Source organism: Arvicanthis niloticus, chromosome 21 (genome assembly GCF_011762505.2).
Source record: "Arvicanthis niloticus isolate mArvNil1 chromosome 21, mArvNil1.pat.X, whole genome shotgun sequence".
Classification (NCBI taxonomy): domain Eukaryota; kingdom Metazoa; phylum Chordata; class Mammalia; order Rodentia; family Muridae; genus Arvicanthis; species Arvicanthis niloticus.
Genome location: NC_047678.1, coordinates 34,419,173 through 34,438,502, shown reverse-complemented (window position 1 = coordinate 34,438,502; position 19,330 = coordinate 34,419,173). Strand labels below are relative to the sequence as shown.

General features: G+C 39.0%; 1 protein-coding gene and 1 pseudogene across 16 annotated transcripts in view; one reads left to right on the top strand and one right to left on the bottom strand.

Moving 5' to 3' along the window:
- The window catches only part of Clasp2 (cytoplasmic linker associated protein 2), a 173,036-nt gene that overhangs the window by 135,815 nt on the left and 17,891 nt on the right, over positions 1-19,330 (bottom strand). For all 16 annotated transcript variants that reach the window (XM_034483915.2, XM_034483918.2, XM_076917273.1 and 13 more), the window contains exons 3-6: positions 13,425-13,528; positions 10,221-10,312; positions 8,645-8,720; positions 6,797-6,894 (exon numbers count right to left, since the gene is read on the bottom strand). In XM_034483915.2, coding sequence (XP_034339806.1) covers positions 6,797-6,894; positions 8,645-8,720; positions 10,221-10,312; positions 13,425-13,528 — 370 coding nt within the window. The remainder of the gene's footprint in view (positions 1-6,796; positions 6,895-8,644; positions 8,721-10,220; positions 10,313-13,424; positions 13,529-19,330) is intronic.
- LOC117693889 (small nucleolar RNA SNORA17) lies at positions 4,218-4,318 on the top strand (annotated as a pseudogene).

Below are 19,330 nucleotides of genomic sequence, written 5' to 3'. Positions count from 1 at the left end.
AATGGTAAGCTCTCCAGCAGCAGTTACTGGTTTTTGTTTCTTTTCTCACGATTGTTTTGGCTATCCAGGGTCTTTTGTGGTACCATATGAATTTTAGGATATCTTTTTCTGTTTTTGTAAAAATTCAGATGAGTATTTTACTGGAGTTGCATTGACTCTGTAAATAGCTTTTGGTAAACAGTCCTTTTCACAGTATTAATTCTGCCATGGGATGGCTTTCCATCTTCTACTGTCTTTTTCTATGTCTTTCTTCAGAGGTCTCACTGAAGAGGTCCTTCACTCCCTTGGTTATGTTTATTTTTAAGATATTTTATTTTTTGAGACTACTGTGACTAGGAAAATATCCAAAGATTTTTTTCTCTGTGTTTGTTGTTGGTATAAAGAAAAATTATTAAGGTATACAAAAAAGCTGCTGATTCAGGTAGGCTAATTCTATATGCTGCAATATTGCTAAATTTGTTTATCACTGATGGGTCAAATTATTAAACATTTTTCTTCTGGAGCATATGATTTGATTCCAAGTGTTTAAAACCTGTCTAGTGGTTTCTGGGTGTCTTATCACTTTAGCGCCTCTGTTCAGGTTTTTTTTTTTTTTTTTTAACTACTCTTGAGTCTGCTGTGAGGGGGATGAAACTCTGCATGTGGATATTTGAAATATACAGTAAGCATCCCTTACTGTTGTACATGCTCTCAGCACTGCTAATATGTATCACTGGCCCACTCTTGAAGACAAGAGTTCATCTGGACTCTCAGCTGTGTTTCAGTGAGCCATGCACAGTACTGCATAATGCTGAACCAGTACACAGCTGTCAGCACACAGCTCCTTAGAGCATCTCTTGTCATTGTTTTAGAGCTATGATTTAATTGTTCTTCACTTGCTTGAAATAAAGATGTGAGTATAAACAAGCCGTAACTTTAGAGCATCATCCCACATGACATCTGGAAACCAGAGAGCGGCAGGAAAATGAAAGCCAGAATGGAGTCACTACAACTAAGGGGGATTAGATGAGTTGTTAGCATAAAGCTAGTTCTTGATATTAAATAGTAAAAAAGAAAGAAAAAGGGAAAGTGGCATAATAAAAGAGAAAAAGGATGGTAAATAAAAATAAGGCGATTTTAGCCTGTTGAAGTTTGATTTTTTTTTTAATTAGCCTGTTGAAGTTTGATTTTTTTTTTTTTTAAATGTTTCCAGTATCTTAAGGATTCAAAACACTTAATAAAACAAGTTCGGGGCTGGAGAAATAGCTCAATGGTTAAGGGCACTGGCTGCTCTTCCAGAGGATCTGGGTTCAATTCCCAGCACCGACATTGCAACTTACAACTTTATGTAACTGTCCAGTTCTGGGGTATCTGACACTCTCACACTAATGTACATAAAACTTATTTTTTAAGTTCAAATGCCAAAAAAAGAATAGAAAATAGCCTACACATGGGAAAAAGCAAAGTGTCAGTAGCCACTTGGTACACAAAACTCACACAAAGGTCACTTGATTCCTCCTATGTGCAAATGAAGCATCATCAGGAGAAATACCACAGTGCAGGGCATTAGTGAGAAGTCTGGGAGTCAGGAAGGGGCAGGGACAGCTCTTCACCAACTCTCATTGCTTCTTAGGACATGATTAGCCACAGAGAACATAAAAAAAAAAAAAAAAAAAAAAAAGCACTGAACAAGGGGGAGGAGGGCTTTGTGGTAATACAGGCCAAGATGGGTACAGAAAACTCCATTCGTACTGGGCATGGTGGCACATGATGGAAATCCCAGCACTCAGGAGGCTGAAGCAGAAGGGATTACATGAGTTCCAGGCTTAGGCTATGGCATGAGGCATGGTTTCAAACAAAAGCCCAGAATTTTCCCTCCATTCATATAGGAAATGTCTAAGAACGACATTGAAAAGAAAAATGTCACACAAACAGAACTGCCACATGAACTGGTTGTACAATTATTGGTAGACTAAGTCACCTCACCTCTGCACATACATATTTATTGCTGAATTATTTATAATAAATAAGAAATCTCTTAGATGGCTATCAACAGATAAATGGATAGAACTTTGGTATATATACAAAACAGAAGTTTATACAGGTATAAAGAAAAACTTGTGACATTTACAAGAACATAGATGGAACTAAGCTGATACATTCAGTAAAATAAGCAAGATGCAGAAAGACAATACTATATTTTCTCTCATATGCAGATCTTAGATTCAAAATCTTACAAGTATACCTATATTTATATATTGGGTATATATGTGTTTGTATTTAAAATGTATAGGAAAGTCTTTAAACTAGAAAGATGACCATGACACAGGACCCTAATGCCATGGAAGTGGGCAACAGATTATAAACAAGAAAGCAGGGGGCAGAGACTATCTAGGGACAGGAATGGAAGCGCGAGCTGTGACAGGAGTACGTGGAGAGCAGTGAGGAGCAGAAACAATTGCAAATGAAGGATGACAACACAGGTATGAAAATGCCATAAAGAATGTCTTACTTTGTATGTTAACCTAAAAAATTAACAAACCAACAAAAAAGATCCAATGCGATGGTTCGTTGGGTAAAAGGCTGCCCAGCAAGGTCACCTAGTGTCATCCCTAGAAATCATATATGAAGTTAGAGAAAACTGAGTCCTGCAAACTGTCCTGATCTCTCCATGCAAACAATGCTTTGCCCACACTCACACATGAATCATTTTTTTTAATTAACAAAAAAGCTGTGTATATATTAAAAAAAAAAACAAAAAAAAAAAACAAAAAAAACCCCACTATCAGGAAAAGAAAAGTTCTAGTCACAGAGTATTAGATAAATGGAATCTTATGTAGGTAAGGAAGCTTGTATCTACAACACAGAAAGACTTCCCTCAAGTCCTCTTTCTGAAGACTCATTAGGGGCTGGCCAGCGAGTTTACTAGCAGTTATGAGTGCTTACTGCTCTTCCAGACTACCCATCTGGCTCCAGTTCTTAGCACCTACTTGGTTAGGATAACTTACAACTGTCTGTAACTCAAGATTCATGATTCAGGCACAGCACATGGCATATATTCATATAGACACACATAAATAAAAAATAAAAATCACTGAAGAAAACAGATAATCCAGACTAACAAATGGACAGGAGACTTGAAAAGAACACTTCTATGGAGAGCATATTCCACTGTCATGGTAGCACATACCTATCAGCTTAGCACTCAGGAAACTAGGAAGCATTTAGGTTATATGTTTATATTTGTATATTATGTTTATATATTATATCTGATATAACATAGATCATATAACATTATATAGAAACAGTATAAAGCTGGCCTGGTCCACATATAAGAAAACCTTTGTACCAAGAAACTAACCCCTGCCCCACTGCAAAATAAACATTTTAAAAAGTGCCAAATGGCAAAAAAATAAAATAAAATAAAAAAATACTCCTCTGTATCAGAAATCAGAAGCTATGATATTTGTATATAATAGCCAATCTAATAGTGAAATAATATTTTTAGAGCCTAAATTAAGCCTAATTTAAATGCTTAATGGTCACGATTTTATAAAACTAAATAGTTTTTTAGTTGTAGAAACAACTAAGTTTCCAAATTTTGCTAAGTTTACATAGTGATACAGCTAAGGTTACATACTGATACCTTGTCTCAATGCTTGCATTTCTTCATAAACTACTTGAGTATATACACTATGGTAACAAGATTTCTCTTTCTATTTTATTTTGTTATAATTGAAGAACCATATGCTCTTTATATAGTATGGCTTACTCTCCGCATTCCTTTCACTTATCGTTTCCCTTACTCTCTCCCTCCCTATTCTTCTCATCTTATTTCTGTTTATACGTGTCCCTTTGTTTTCTCAAGTGTGTATTCATTTAAGATATGCTGTTTAAATTGCCCAACATTTTTATGTAGGTATTTTATATAAAAGTGTGTTTATGTTCATTTAAAAAAAAAAAAAGAAGCCATAATATATTACCAGCAGAAACCAAGAGTCAGTAATAAGACTAACAACATAAACCACTGGTGAAATCATACAAACAATAGTAGAAAATGAATGGCTACAATAAGGGCTCTAGGGAAAAAAATGTTAGTAGCCATTCAGACAATTTGCAACGTCACTTTGCCCTGCCCACCTTACACCTGAAACACTCAACTGACTTTCAGTTTTAATTCTACATACCTAAAAAGTTCATCAGAATGAATTTTTAGAGGTAGAAAAATAGGTTAGTGTCCTGCCCTTTAGAGTGCAGGTGTGGCTGCTGTGTCACCTGTACATCCATAGGTGGCAGAAAAGAGAGAGGCTATGACTATCTGAATAACTAGATTAATTTTAAAAAGGGAACCTGAGACAATGATAACCAGTCCTGTGCCATGGGGCTGGACAGGGAGCTAACATGAGACAACCATCAGTCTGGTACCAGGCAGGCCCAGACTGGCTCCCAGTATAAGATACAAGCTGGAGACTAGAAGAATCCTGCCTAGGACCAAGGGCCCAGTCAGGAGTGAGCCAAAAACAAATGACCCTCACAAGAAGCAACTTGAACTGGCTGGGCCAAGATAGCCACTGGCCTGGAGTGAGGCAAGGGGGAAACCATGCCCAAGATGACCTCTGGTACCACAATGCATAAACACGGCATAGCACTCCTGAGACCACTCCTGAGAGGAACCCAGACCCTCAGAGACCCTGGGTGCCACTAAGAGGAGCAAATAAATGGTAGAGAAAGAGAAACAGAGGCTCTGGGTACAATGAAGAGAGTCAAAACTGGAGACTCGAGGGTAGTAAGTAACAGCCTAATGGGGGGCCAGTTCTGGATCCATGGCCCTGAAATAGTAGGAGTCTGCTACCACCAAAGGCCAGGCAGCAGTCCTGTTCTGGGCTGCCACCTGAGGAGATGTTAATGTCTCAGAGCTGTGCAGAACTGGTCCCACTCTTACTTAGTACCATTGGAGAGGTAGTGCCTGAGACATGGAAGTAGAGAGCTGACCCCACCCCTTGCCAGCTGCAGTACCGAGAGCAGGATCTACACATTGTGGGAGTCACAAGTGAGTTGGCCCCAAAAATATGAGCACTAGAGTGGGCACTTGTGGGCCGCCTCCCAGAAACTCTTGCCACCTTGGTAGACAGAAGAGCTGGCTCCAAGATTATCAGAGAGGAAGAGCTGGTCCTGCCCCTCACCTGGGCAGCACAGTGGAGCTAACCCTGGATTGCGGGAGTTGAGAGTGAGCCAGCCCCAGGGTGTGAGTGTAGGAGAGCTGGCCCTGCCCCTTGTCTGTTGAGTGGTGGTGCGGACTAAAGAGAGATGGCCTCCCCGCCTCCCTCATCTCTCATCATCTATGGTAGGTAAGAGAGCTGGCCACGGGGTCAGGAGAGTGGGAGAACTGGTCCTGGTTGTGGGGGATGATGATGATGATGATTGATGACTGATGATGATGATGATGACGACAATGATGATGATGACGACGACGACAAAGATAGCTGATGGCAGCGAGCCTGCCCTGAGGGTATGAGCTGAGTAGCTCAGATACCTCCCAGGCCCAGATCCAGGGCTTTATATTGGCCCACTGCAAAATTTACCCTATCAATGAACTGTGGGAGAGCATAAAGAGGTAGTCCTACAGATCCAAAAACTATAGGATCTCCATGACACAGGGCAACAACAGAATACACAAGGGGTCCCAGTGAGGATCCAGTACTGATAGAGTAGCAGAAGTCAGAGGCCTGTATCAGACAAACAAGTCAGTGCAATGAACACTTGCAAACAAAGAAGTATGGACAAAAGGGTGCACTGTGGGACACACTATAAAACACTACAGCTTCCACATCGAGATTTTTTTTTTCCTCTGTTGTGGGGAGGTTGCAAGAATGGAGGTTGGGTACAAGACGAGGGGAAGATGAGTGGGACTGGAGTGTATTATGTTAAATTCAAAAAGAATCAATAAAAAGTTAAAAAAAAAAAAAAAAAAAAAAAAAAGCTTAGTGGACAAAAAGGTGCTTGCAAGATGTCTGAACACTCTCCCAAGTAGTCCTCTGGCCTCCACACATGTATAGGGTGTACAAAGCCCATGTACAAAGCCCAAGTAAAATGTAACTTTAAAAAGTATAAACTCTTAAGAAAAAAGAGCACCTACCAAAAGCCTACAACTAACATCATACTTTTCTATTCTTTTTTTGAGACAGGGTCTTACTAGTCTCAAACTGACAAGATCCACCTATGTCTGCCTTTCAAGTGCTGGGGCCAAAGGTATGCGCTAAAACCTAGCAACTAACTTCAACCTTAATGTGAAGAAACTAGAATTGTTCTAAGATCAGAATAAGTCGAGAATGTACCCCATTATACTTTCTCAATAGTATAAAGGAAATCCTAGAAAATGAAAGCAAGAAAGGAAAGTGAAAAATGTACTAGGAAAAATAAAGCTGTCATTGCAGGTGGCAAGACTATGTACAGAGAAAGCTCTAATTCACACACACCCTACACTGGAAATATTAAGCACTTTCACAGCAGAGTTGAAGGAAACTTGAAGCCAAACAAGCACCAAGTGCCTGGCACTGGTCCAGTTCTATGTCTATAAACTGGTCCCAGGAAGCCCAGGATTCTAAAACTCCATGCTGTGGATGCCTGGCTCACTTGGAACTCTCTATGCAGGCCTAGCTGGCCTCCGAGTCACAGAGATCTGCCTGCCTCTGCCTCCCACATGCTGAGATTAAAGGTGTGCACCACCACCACACCTGGCTGTAATAGTTACCTTAATAAAGTAAAAAAAAAAAAAAAAAAAAAAACTGTAACAGAAAATAGATTTAGAAAGACTTACCTAGCAGGGGGAATGTCTCTTTTACACAAATCAATCCTCAGCTTCTCTCCTACGTGTCTATAAATCTCCACTACAGCTGATATTGCAGCATTTCTCACCTGTCAAAGAATTCAAGACATTTTAAAGAAATTCAGATGTGACACATACTTCCTTTTAAGGTAACAATAAACTAGAAGGCCCAAACTGACACTCTAAGCTGATTTTAATGCCTTTTCAGTCCCTGAGTAGATTATAATATCATACCTTATTAATGGAAAACCAAAACCAAGGTCTGTCAAGAAAGCCCTAGAAAACCTATTTAAAGAGAGTCAAGACCTTAGCAATGGAGCACTTAACCCACATGTATGAGACCTTTGGGTCAATCCCTACTACCATTTAAAAAAAAAAAGTCAGGAGCTGGTTAATAGAAATCTGTGAATAAAAGCTAACAACTGAGATTTCAAAAATACAGTTAATTAATTTTCTTGAAACAAAACTGCCTTCCAATGACGTGAATTGAACTCAAAAAACAAAAACAAAAAAAAACCTTTTACATCAGTATTTCTAAAATTACTCAGAATAGCCAAAAGGTAGGGAAAAAAAAAAACTCAAAAAAACAAAAAACAAAAAAATACCTATTCTTATATGACTACATACACGAAATGTGATGCCTGTGTGTTAATGAAGAATTATTCAACCTTAGAAGAGGGAAATTCTGACACACTTTGCAGCATGAATCACTTGTGGTGGGCAGTGTGCTAAATGGAACCGGTCTGACTTGCGTCCACCAGGTCTGTGGAGTAATCACACTGGCGGAGAAGGGCCAGCCACTAGGGAAGAGGACTGGGTAACTGTCTCATGAAGACAGTCTGAGTGCTGAGGAAGTTTTGCATGTAGATGGTGATACAGCTGCAAAACAAAGAAAATGTATTTAATACCACTGAGGTATACTCTTACAAACGGTTGTAATGGTAAATTTTATATTCTATATAAGAGGGGGAAAAAGAATGGGGCCTAAAGAGAACAACCTGAAAAACAACACTTACTTTTTGGAAAAACTTACTTTCCAACAGCAATGAAGAGCCAGGTGTGATGGCACACACCCACAGCCCTAGCTTCCTGGGAGACTAAGGTGGGAAAAAATCAATTGAGTTCAAGAGCCTGAGGACAGGGTGAGCAAGAAAAGGACAACTTTTGTCTATAAATAAAACAGCAATTGAAAAAAAAATCTAGCAACTGTTGAGGGGCAGCTATAGAAATATTATAGCTGACTTTCAGGGGAGGGATCTGGTAGTGCAGACCTCTGCCTCCTGACTAAAGCACAGACACATCAAGTAAAGAGATGCACCATGGACACAGAGGCCTTCCCTATTAAACAGGGCTATCAACAATTGCAGTAATTCCTGTATAAGCACATTCAGGCACACAGTCCACTAACAATCTAGCCTCACAGTTAACAGAATGCTGGACTACAGAAGGGAAGCCAGAAAGTCTCTGAATCTGTCAAAACAAGAACTAACCATTCAATTCCTTCTGTCTTTACTACCAGCCCAAGTACTGACAAGCAACTTAAGTTCCCTTCCAAACAACCAACTCCTAGTAGAAGAAGGGGGACGAGGGAAAGAGAAGGAGAAGAGGCCAGTAGTCCTCGATACTTGGGAGGGTAGAGCAGGAAGATCACGTGAGCCCAGTAGATTCTGAGCAGAACAGCCAGACCTTCATTTAATTAAAAAAAAAAAAAGGCGAAATTTTCACTATCCACCTTTCTCTTTACTGTTATGGCTTAAATAAGATAAGAGCACAAGAAAGGGCGCCCCCTCCCGCCCTCAGAAAAGACCAGTCAATGCTTGAAGGTAAGTAATTTTTTACCTGACTGTTAGAATCTCCAAATAAGACACATAAATGAGGCACCAACTTGCTGATGACCAGTGGTTGAGTCCCAAAGCTAAATATAATTTAAGGGGAAAAGAATTTTAGTTTCATTTAAATAGTGAACAAAATATCCTAGTGCTATCTTATTTTTATTCTACTTTTTCTGTTATGTTTTTCGAGACAGGGTTTCTCTGTGCGGCCCTGGCTGTCCTGGAACTCACTCTGTACACCAGGCTGGCCTCAAACTCAGAGACCCACCAGCCTCTACCTCATGCTGGGATTGAAGACATTGGACAACAGCAAGTGTCCCTTCTCCTCATCTCTATACAGAAAGCATGGACACAGACTGGTAAGGAAAGACGATCACAGGCAAAGTGATGCGAAGCAACACTAAGTGGACCTGAGCAGGTGTGACTGATGCAGTCCTAGTTAGGGTTACTACTGCGACCATGAAACACACAGGGCAGGATTCTGGAGGCAAGAGCTGATGCAGAAGCCATCGAGGTTCTGCTTATTGGCTTGCACCCATGGCTTGCTCAGACTGCTTTTCTTATACAGCCCAGGACCACTGGCCAGGGATGACACCACTCACAATGAGCAGGGCCCTCACCTACCTACCAATCACTAACTAAAAAATTGCCTTACAGCCAGGTCTTATGGAAGTATTTTTCCCAACTGAGGTTCCCTCCTTTTAGGTAACTATAGCTTGTATCAAACTGACATAAAACTAATCAGGACAGATGCTGAAAATGAAGGTCAGCACATGACTCAACTGGGAAAAATTCTCAACAGCAGTTTGACAACCCTGGCAGCCTATCAATTACTTAAGAAAAGCTGAGTTGAGTCTTAATATGCAGTGAGATGAAGTAAGTTAGGAGATACTTACATTTGCTAATGTTCTAATGTCTAGGTTGAATGCAAAGGACAGGAGCACTAACACTCAGAAAGTGTGCTGACTGAAGACCCTGACCAGCACTTGCTAGCAGGTAGGACCAAGAGCAGTGGAAGAAGAGGAAGGCATGCCACAGGAAAATTCAAAGGGGCTACATATTACCTATCGTACTTCACAGCCTGGAAAAGCCTTCTAGAATAGAAACAGAAGCCTCCGCTTACACTCCTTCTGCCTCCATCTTAGCCCTGTGACACCTGTGCTCTCAGGACTCTGCCTGCTATGACTAGGTGTAAGGTACAGAGTCCAGGCAGCCACCCACAGTGCTCCATTCAGCCTAGGGTCAACTGGTCAAAGGGATGTGGGGAAATGGCTCTAACATGTGACACAGCAATGAGGCACTGAGTCATTGAAACAGATACTAACAGAAAAAAAAATCCAAAGTTATTAACATTATCAGGTCTGTAACCATCAATTCTAGATGGCTAAGTAAAAAACGGCAAATTCAAAAATTACATGAAAGATATCTTATATATACAAAAATAGCATTAAAGGTTATATTTTTGTTTGGGAAATCAATTAATAACTACTTAAAATTTACTTCCACTCTTCCTTCACCCTGTAAAAAAACCCTTGAGAAATGACTAAGAAAAAGAAGGCCATTTCAGTAACCACAGGACTTACATGTTCAAGGTTTCAATAAGACACAGGCACATGCCTTCTCGAGACCGAAAGTTCTTGTGCTTGAAGCCAGAGGCCAGATGCTCCCAGATGTACTATTAGGAAAACAAGTAGACACACATGACAAAAAGTTAGGAAACACAAATTTAAGTTTTCCCAACTTTACAATCAAGACATCAGGTATCAGATGTGCTCCATATGTGGGACATCTTGCAAATTTTGGAATATTTACATAGTAACAGTAAGAAAACTTATTGCTAGGACACAACCCAAATGTGAGATTTATATTTGTTTCATACTTACTTTACACATATAACCTGAGCATAACTTATATAATAATTTTAGTGCAGCTAAATTCTGACTATAGCCTGTCATGTGGATCAGGTATGGAATTTTCTACTTCTAGAATTAATGTTATGTCAATAAACAAAAACTTTTAGATTTTCAGAACACAGATGTTCAACTCACATTTACAAGGTTTTTTTTTTTTTTTTTTTTTTTTTGGTGGGGGGGGTTGTGGGCTCCTGCCCATTTGAGAGTTGAACCAGAATTCTGAGTTTTTTATTTACATACTTTTCACTTTCAATTTTAATAGTTATAAGAAACACCATATCCCATACGTAAGCATCTAAGCAGTCCCAAGAATATGGGTGTCATCTATGCTAAGAATGCTGAGATTATAGGCACAGTGGTCTAGGAAGTACTCAACAGAGGTGAACTCCCAACAGCAGACTGTGTCGCATGGAACAACTGAAAACATTTTATAACTAAAGCTTTTCTCTTTTAATGCCAGGCACAAATACGGAAACATTTGGAATAGGTCATTTTATGACTATCTAGTCTGTGAGGAAAGAAAAAATGAGCTTATACCAATAACACAAAGCAACTGTTTAGGAATAGTGTAGTGAAGATTTCAACTCTATCTTCCTAAACACAGTAAGCTGTCCTGTAAACTGTCCCTCCACATGCAGAAAGCCAACTTAACACACCAAATCCACATTCTCCTCCTCCACCCTCACATTGTGTGTGAAATATTCAAAAATATAATCCAAAAGTTGTTTTTTGAAATCTTTCTTAAATGTGCTTACTGTCTGTGTACACGTGCTTTTGCACTTACATGAGAGGTATGTGTATGTATGACTGTAGATGTGTGAGTGGATCCAAGAACAACTTTTAGGAGTCAGGTTTCTCCTTCCACCATGAATTCTGGGGACCAAACTCTGAACTCGGGTCATCAGCTTTGTGAATTTTAAAAATATTAACTAAGGCTGGGTATATAGCTCAAAAACAAAACATTTGCCACAGAGATCTACAAGGCCCTTGCCCCCACCACGCATGCATGCATGCATGCATGCATACATACATACATACATACATCTTATTTAGAATAACCTATGTCAGGCAACTCAACTCTGGAACCCTTTTTTATAAAAATGTTTACATCTATGTCTAAAGATAAATATATACAGACATTACCTGTGAAACAATTTAAAATGTAAACCAGTAAAGACTATTCACAAAACCTTTTTAAACAGTAGTTTTACTAAGAATTAAATCCCTTCAAATCAGTTTCCCTTTATAACTCAGTACTCCTGATGTATTAAATACATGTAACATACTTTAAGCATCACATGGTATCACTGTGCACATTATGAGCATTAAGCTACCCTCTCGATTGTGGTGTACACATCAGCTTATTTTATTCTCCTTCAAAGTATTTCCATGCTTCAGTTTGGATGTAGTTTTTTGCACAAGTGCTTATGTGTCAGAGGCCTGGTCCTCAGTGTTAAGATAGAAAGACCTGGGGACTGAAGAGATGGCTCAGTGGTTAAGAGCAATTGCTGCTCTTGCAAAGGACATGAGTTCAGTTCCCAGCACCCACACAACTCCCACTATAGCTTCAATTGATTTTTACAAGTACCTACATACACATGGTGTACATATTTATATGCACATACATACATATAAAATAAAATTTTTTAATGGAAGTGCCTTTGAGCAACAGGACAGAGTAGCCAGGCAGTGGTAGTACTTGCCTTTAATCCCAGCATATGAGAGCCAGAGGCAGGTGGCTCTCTGTAAGTTTGAGGCCAGCCTCATCTATAGAGAGTTACAGGACAGCCAAGGCTACATAGAGAAATGCTATCTCCAAAAACAAACAAACAAACAAACAAGCCACTATCTTGACTCTTAGTTTCTCAAAAACATGAACCATTCCTGCCATCACGGTGCCATCTTCCATGAGATGGTGCACCATGTCACACAGCTGGTGCTGTCCCCACAAAACTATGACCCCCCAAAGCCATGCAATAACTACTTTTTTGGTTATAATCATCTAGCCTCAGACATTTTGTTGTAACAACATAAAATAGGCCAAATGGACATACATACATGTGCATGTGTGTTCATGTGTGTGAGTGAATATGTGTGCAAGTACAAATGTATGTGTACATTTAGAAGGCAGAGGACAACCTTGTGTGTTGTTTCTCTGGTCACAAGACTCTCACTGGCCTAGAACATGTCAAAGCTGGCTAAGCTAATCTGCTGGCTTGCGAGCAAGACACAAGGATTGTCTGTCTGCCTGAAGTTACAAATGTATGCCACCATGCCTAACAAGGGAGGGAGGGAGGGAGGGAGGGAGGGAGGGAGGGAGGGAGGGAGGGAGGAAAGCAGGCAGACAGGCAGGCTTCTAGAGATCAAACTTGGTTTTCTTACTGACAGCAATGCATCCAATGTAATTAATACATTCCTTAAGGGCAAACCGTTTCTACTATATTCAAAAAACACAAGTTGCCATAAAATATGCTTTACATAATCAATAACTGCCTCTTAAAATAAAGAAATTTCTTGTTTCTGAAAGAGTTGCAGAAATTAATATTCAGTAGCTTTCAAAATAAAAATTTTGGTACTGTATAATTTACAGGTAAGGAAACCCAGAAAATGGTGAACTACAACTACAACCAACATACTGCCAAATCACTCAAGTCTTTATGTTTTTGTAAAAACATTAAGTAACTGAAAAAAAGAAAAGGTAAATGAAAAAAAAAAAAAAACTTACAGACTGGTCCTTACCTTAAATTTGAGTTTCCTTAAAACCTTAGCAACAATCCACTATTTAAAAGTCTACTATTTCTGCCTCTTGAAGTTTACTGGTTTGCTATCATTGCCATCTACCTAATTAGAAGGCTCATTCAAACACAAGCCTACCATAGGCGGCGCCACCTCGTCCATCAGCTTCAGTGTCAGATTCTGAGCTTCTTCTCGGACTTTGTCTTTGGCATCTCCCATTCTGTCTATTAAAGCTGTGGTAACTAATGGGGAAAGAATAAGTATTTGCAACTTTACTCCATCACAAACCAAAGTTTACCAAACTATAAATAGCAACTATTTCCATAAATAATAACAAGAAGAAATTATGCTGAGTCCCTTAGTTGTAAGTTCAAGTGAAAATAATGAACAAATTTCAATATAGTAAGTACAATCATATCCACTTAGGACAGTGTTCAAAACCAGGCAAACTCAGTGTGTATGTGGTCAAGATCCAAAGATAGGCAAGTAAATGCTTTCCCCAAGGTTAATGCAAGGGAGACCTCTGATAGAGTAAAAAGGCATCCTCGGGAAGTATAGACAGGGACAGTCAGAGAACCTGGCAGGCTTATGTTTCTAGACCAGTCATACTCAATGGTCAGCTCTATAACTATACTTTAAATTGTATGTTATGTATTCTTCTTGTAGGACATATTTCACATCTGACAAACAGAAACAAAAAGATATACCTAAGCCTACGTTTTAAAGGAGAAGTAGAAGAAATGAAAAAAATTTGAAGGGCTACATATATCTAGTTTACTTACAGAAGATGTAATCAAGGGGGGAAAAGCCTTCAGGCCAGGGATGGAAGTGCATGCTTAATCCCAGCACTAGGGAGGCTCAGTCAGCAGGACTGAGAGTTCCAGGCCAGCCTGGATTATATAGAGAGAACCTGTCACAATAAAACAAAAAGCAGCCCTCACAATTAAAATCATAAACATGGGGCTGAAGAGATGGCTCAGTGGTTACGAGCACTGGCTGCTCTTTCAGGAGAGCTGGGTTCCATCCCCAACACTCACATGGCAGCTCAAAACCATTGATAATTCTGGTGCCAAGAGATCTAATGTCCTCTTCTAGCCTCCACAGTATGCACAGACATACATGAAGACAAAACTTCCATCCATAAAATAAGATAGCTTATTAAATTATAAACCAAGATAAGTCCTGTTCATAGCTAGGAATATGGATCAGTAGTACAGTGTTAGCCAAGCAATGCAAAAGACCCTGGATTCTACCCCAGGATCTTTCTCACTTTGTTTAGATATATTATAGTAAGACTCATTAAATATCTATATGGCTGGCTATTATGGAAATCTGTTTCTCCTAAATCACAGAACATAATAGTAAAAGATAAATTATGTCACTTAATCCTTACAACACTATTAAACTAAACTATAGGTATTAAATCAGAATTTGAGTAAATATACAATTCCAATTTAGTAAAAACTAAATAGTTTTTAGTTAGGTAATTGGAATAGTATGTGTGTGTGTGTCAGCATCCATATAACAGTAACACAGGAAAAGCTATTCTAGTCCTGAGAGGTAAAATTTAGCTTCAAAAGGAAACTCAAACCTTGGACCAAATAGAGGTTCATTTCAATACTTAAAAGTATTTTAGGCCACATCTAAAATGTGGTGGCATATGCCTACAATTGCAGTACTTGAGACTGGAGATGTGGAGGCAAGCACCTTTACCTGCTGAGTCACCTCATTGGCCTTTAAATTCCTGTTTTACATATATTGTCTTAGAGACAGACAACAACACTTCATTTCACTGTACCTAATTATTAATTACAGGAGACAGCAAATTTTTCTAAACCTCAAAGTTGCCTTGTTTACCCTCGTGACTAAAAGAAAGGATGAGGTAAACAGGAAAAAAATAATAAGCATTTGGAACTATGAGCAATACATATATATACATACATATATATACACACATACACACACACATATGCACACACACATATACTACTAAAGGTCTGTTCATATACATGAACATCTGTGAAGTATAAGTAACTACAGTGACCACTCTGCCTTTACTAGGGAACCAGGAAAGAGACTTCCACTCTGTAAGCTCAGAGGATTTAAACAAATATGTTGATTTACCACAGACTGCACTGGGAGGTAAACTACTGAAAACTGAAGTATGGGTGTTAGTAGTTTCCATTCTACTGGCACTGTAAAATATAAAATTACTTTACAAGACACAAAACTCACTACTGAGTGTCCTAAAGACTCTGATACTCTTTTCTCAATACCATTTAGGGATTAAACTAGCTGCTAAAATTCTAAACTACAAAATTCTTTATTAAACTCGTTTACTATAAAAACCAGAGTTACTGACCAGTATCAATCTGAACAGATTACTGCTCTAAACATGACGTTGAGTCCACACTCTCTTCCAACCGTATCTAATGCTCTAATGATTGAGCTATGTACAAATATCTTTTCGGAACTAGAAATAAAACTGAATAGAACTCTCAATTTTTCTACAACAGTTTTTTACTTTTAATGTACAAAGGACTGGTGCACATATGAGTTCACAGAGACATTGTAGTATGCACAAACCTACATAGATTGAATGAGGCAGGATCCCAGTGATAAGAAGGATAATGGACAGGGGTCCAACCTCTAACCAAGAAGCTATCTACAACTGACACTTGCTTGTAAAGAAAAAAATAATGTTTTTTCCAATGGACTCTCACTGGGTATATTAAGCATACTTGTGGGCAGGCCCCACGCTCAGCAGCCGATAACTAGCACAAGATGAACTCAGTAGTATCTCTGTAGATTTAAGTCTCATACTGCTTTGGTTGTTTTTTGTTTGTTCTTATTGTTCTGCTTTTTACAGTGATTTCCAACTTGGTATTTTTATGGGGTTTGTGTGTGTTTCTTGTAGTATTTCTTGGGGTATTTTGGTTTGGTTTTCTGTTTGTTTACTTTCTAAAGAGGGAGAAAGAAAGGCTGAAGAGTTGAGAAGGATCTGAGAGAATGAGGATGGTTTAAAGAACTGTTCATTAGGGCTGGAGAGATGGCTCAGTGGTTAAGAGCACTGGCTGCTTTTCCAGAGGACCCAGGTTCAATTCCCAGCACCCACATGGCAGCTCATAACTGTCTGTAACTCCTGTTCCAGGAGATCTGACACCCTCACACAAACCACATGCAGGCAGAATACCAATGTATATAATGTACATAATGTACATAAAATTTATCTTTAAAAAAAGAACTTCATTAGGCCACAATTTAATTCAACCCTCTCCTTATATAGAAACTTTTTAAAATATTTTATATTTATTTATTCTCTGCTGTGTATGGGGAGGTGAACATGTACCATGGCATGTGCATGGAGTTCAGAGGACAATTTGCAGAAGTCAGGTCTCTCTACCATGTGGGACCTGGGGAATGAACTTAGGTCACCAGGCTTGTTGACAAGCACTTTTACCCACTGAGCCATTTTATTGGCTCTCTATTGAGTTAGGTAGTCTGGTTAAGACTTGTGATAGGATTAAACAAAGAGCAAATTTGAGGTACTCCAGTTCTTGAAGAGCATGCAAACTTCTGTCTACCCTCTAAGTCAGAAATATGTGATAATATTCTTTCATAGACATAATCAATACTTTTAAAGGGGGCATCCAATAAATGGCAGCAAAACAAATAATAAGGTCACATTTTCCAATCATACCACATAAGCTTGCAAGTAATAACAAGTTCAAGATTCACAAAAGATCTTCAAAGTGAAAACAATGTTGACTAACAATAAGTATGCACAAGTAACAGATTAAAAAAAATAAAGCTGTACACTCCAATAAGGCTGGATGTACATGTGGAGAGGGAACACAAATGAAAAGCATGAGCCAATGAAATATAATTGAATGATATCATTATATATTATATGTTATATAATATTATATATTACATATCATATAGTAATATAGTATATTATACTACATGTAATATATAATAAAATATATTACTCTAATATATGCAATATATTAATACATAATAATTATATATAATATTATAGTTAAGAGCAATGACTGTAAACAGTAACTATAACAGCAATGATAAAAGTCTAGAGTATGAAGAACTAACCTAAAAAGTTCCAAGATACTATGAAGCAAAGAATTATAGAGAAGAGGAAGTATTTCAAATGAAAGAGCACAGCACATACAAGTTAAGCTCCATCCATAAGGTTTCTGTTAAACTAGAGTGGAGAATTCCTGCTCAAGATTCTGCAGACAATTAACTGAGATGGGAGAAGGCATGTGTATGTAAAGGAAACATCATTCCAGTGTCCTGGAACATATCAAAATATTTGATATTGAGGACAATATCAAAGTCAGTGGCAACTCCAGTCCATCATGGTTCAATGAGTTGTCAGTATACCCTGTGTCTGAAAACTTAGTAAGACACATAATACCCGAAGTAACACTTCAGTGTAAAGTGCCATCTGTAGCGAGAATACTAGAGAGCTACAACTCTGGTGGGGATCACACACAATGCCCACAACCATAGAGAGACAAGAAATGCCAAGTGGGCCCATTTCAGTTCAGTATTTCAACCCTGCAATATTGTAGTCAACATTCTCAGTTATGAATAACAAAAAAGATGAAAGGAATTACTAATCAGAAAGTCCATGCTCAAGGCTCAGTTGGGAAGTGTTGGAGTAATCTTTCTGTACAGTGTGTGAAGGCATGTCTCTGCCCTTCCTCGCCTGCCTAAGGCATTCTCTGATTGGCTTTCATAAAGAGCTGATGACCTATAGTATAGCTAAGCAGGACAGGAAAGGGGAAACTTCCGAGCAGAGATAGGAATTGTGGGAAAGAATCAGGTGGGCATGGTGGTGGTGGAACTCACCAGCCAGACACAGAGGACTAAACAGGTGCCAGCACTGAAGGGGAGGAAACAGACCACAAGGCATAACGGATATAAGAATAAACAGGTAAATGAAGCTATACAAGCCTAAACTACGAGGCCTAAACATTCATGAATAAATAACTCATAAAGCCTCTGTGTCATTATTGGAAGCTGGCATGTCAAGACAGTCAGCAATAGGGAAGAGTGATGCTTAGCATGAAAAGAACCAAGGAGGGGCAATGTTTACTGTCCATGTCCACTAGGAGTTTAAAGTCATTCTTGATTGTACAGACAATTCAAGGCCAGCCTGAGATAAACAGTGAGTTCTAGGCCAGCCGGAGCTACACAGAGAGACCTGTTATTTAAAAGAAGTAAAGAAAGAAGGGAGGTAGGGATAAAGGGAGGGAGGGAGGGAGGGAGGGAATGAGGAAAGAAGGATAGAAGGGAGGGAGGGGGAGAGGGAGAGAGGGAGGGAGGGAAGGAAGGAGGGAGGGAAGGAAGAAGGGAAAACAGAGCAAAGCAAAGCTCCAGGGACCTAGACAAAAGAAAGCTGCAATACAATGTCAGCCAATAATTACACATAAGAGAAAATCAAGCACACCTTATCATCCAATTTCTCAAAGCCTCAAAGAATGGAACTTTATTTTTAAAATTCCCATTTATGCACTCAAATACAGAAGCAAAACATGTTTTTCAAAAATGTTTTTTAAACACCTACCATCAATTTTAAGCAGAAGACTGAGAGTAAAAATTTTATCTTGCCGGGCAGTGACCTCATTCATAGAGCACTCTAAAGTGCAGACGACTATCACACGTGTTTGGTCAAAGCCAACTATGTCTGTGTCATACAGAGCAGCAGCTTTAAGGAGCACAATGACCATGCAGCCGCACAGCATAACTGCTGCTCAGAGGAAGGTCATAAACATGACACAGTGACTTTGTTCAACCCAATAATTAAAATTGTGGACTAGAGTATAGCTCAGGGTTAACATTGTGTGCTCAGTGTGCAAGATTCAGGCTCAGCATCAAAACAGACCCAACCAGGGCTTTGTGCTTCTTTCCTTTTGCTCTAACTCACTCGTATTATATTTCATAAAAGATTGGTCTGAGCAGACTTCTTCATAAAACAAACAAAACACTAGCAGTGCAGCCTGAGTGGTGGCGCACGC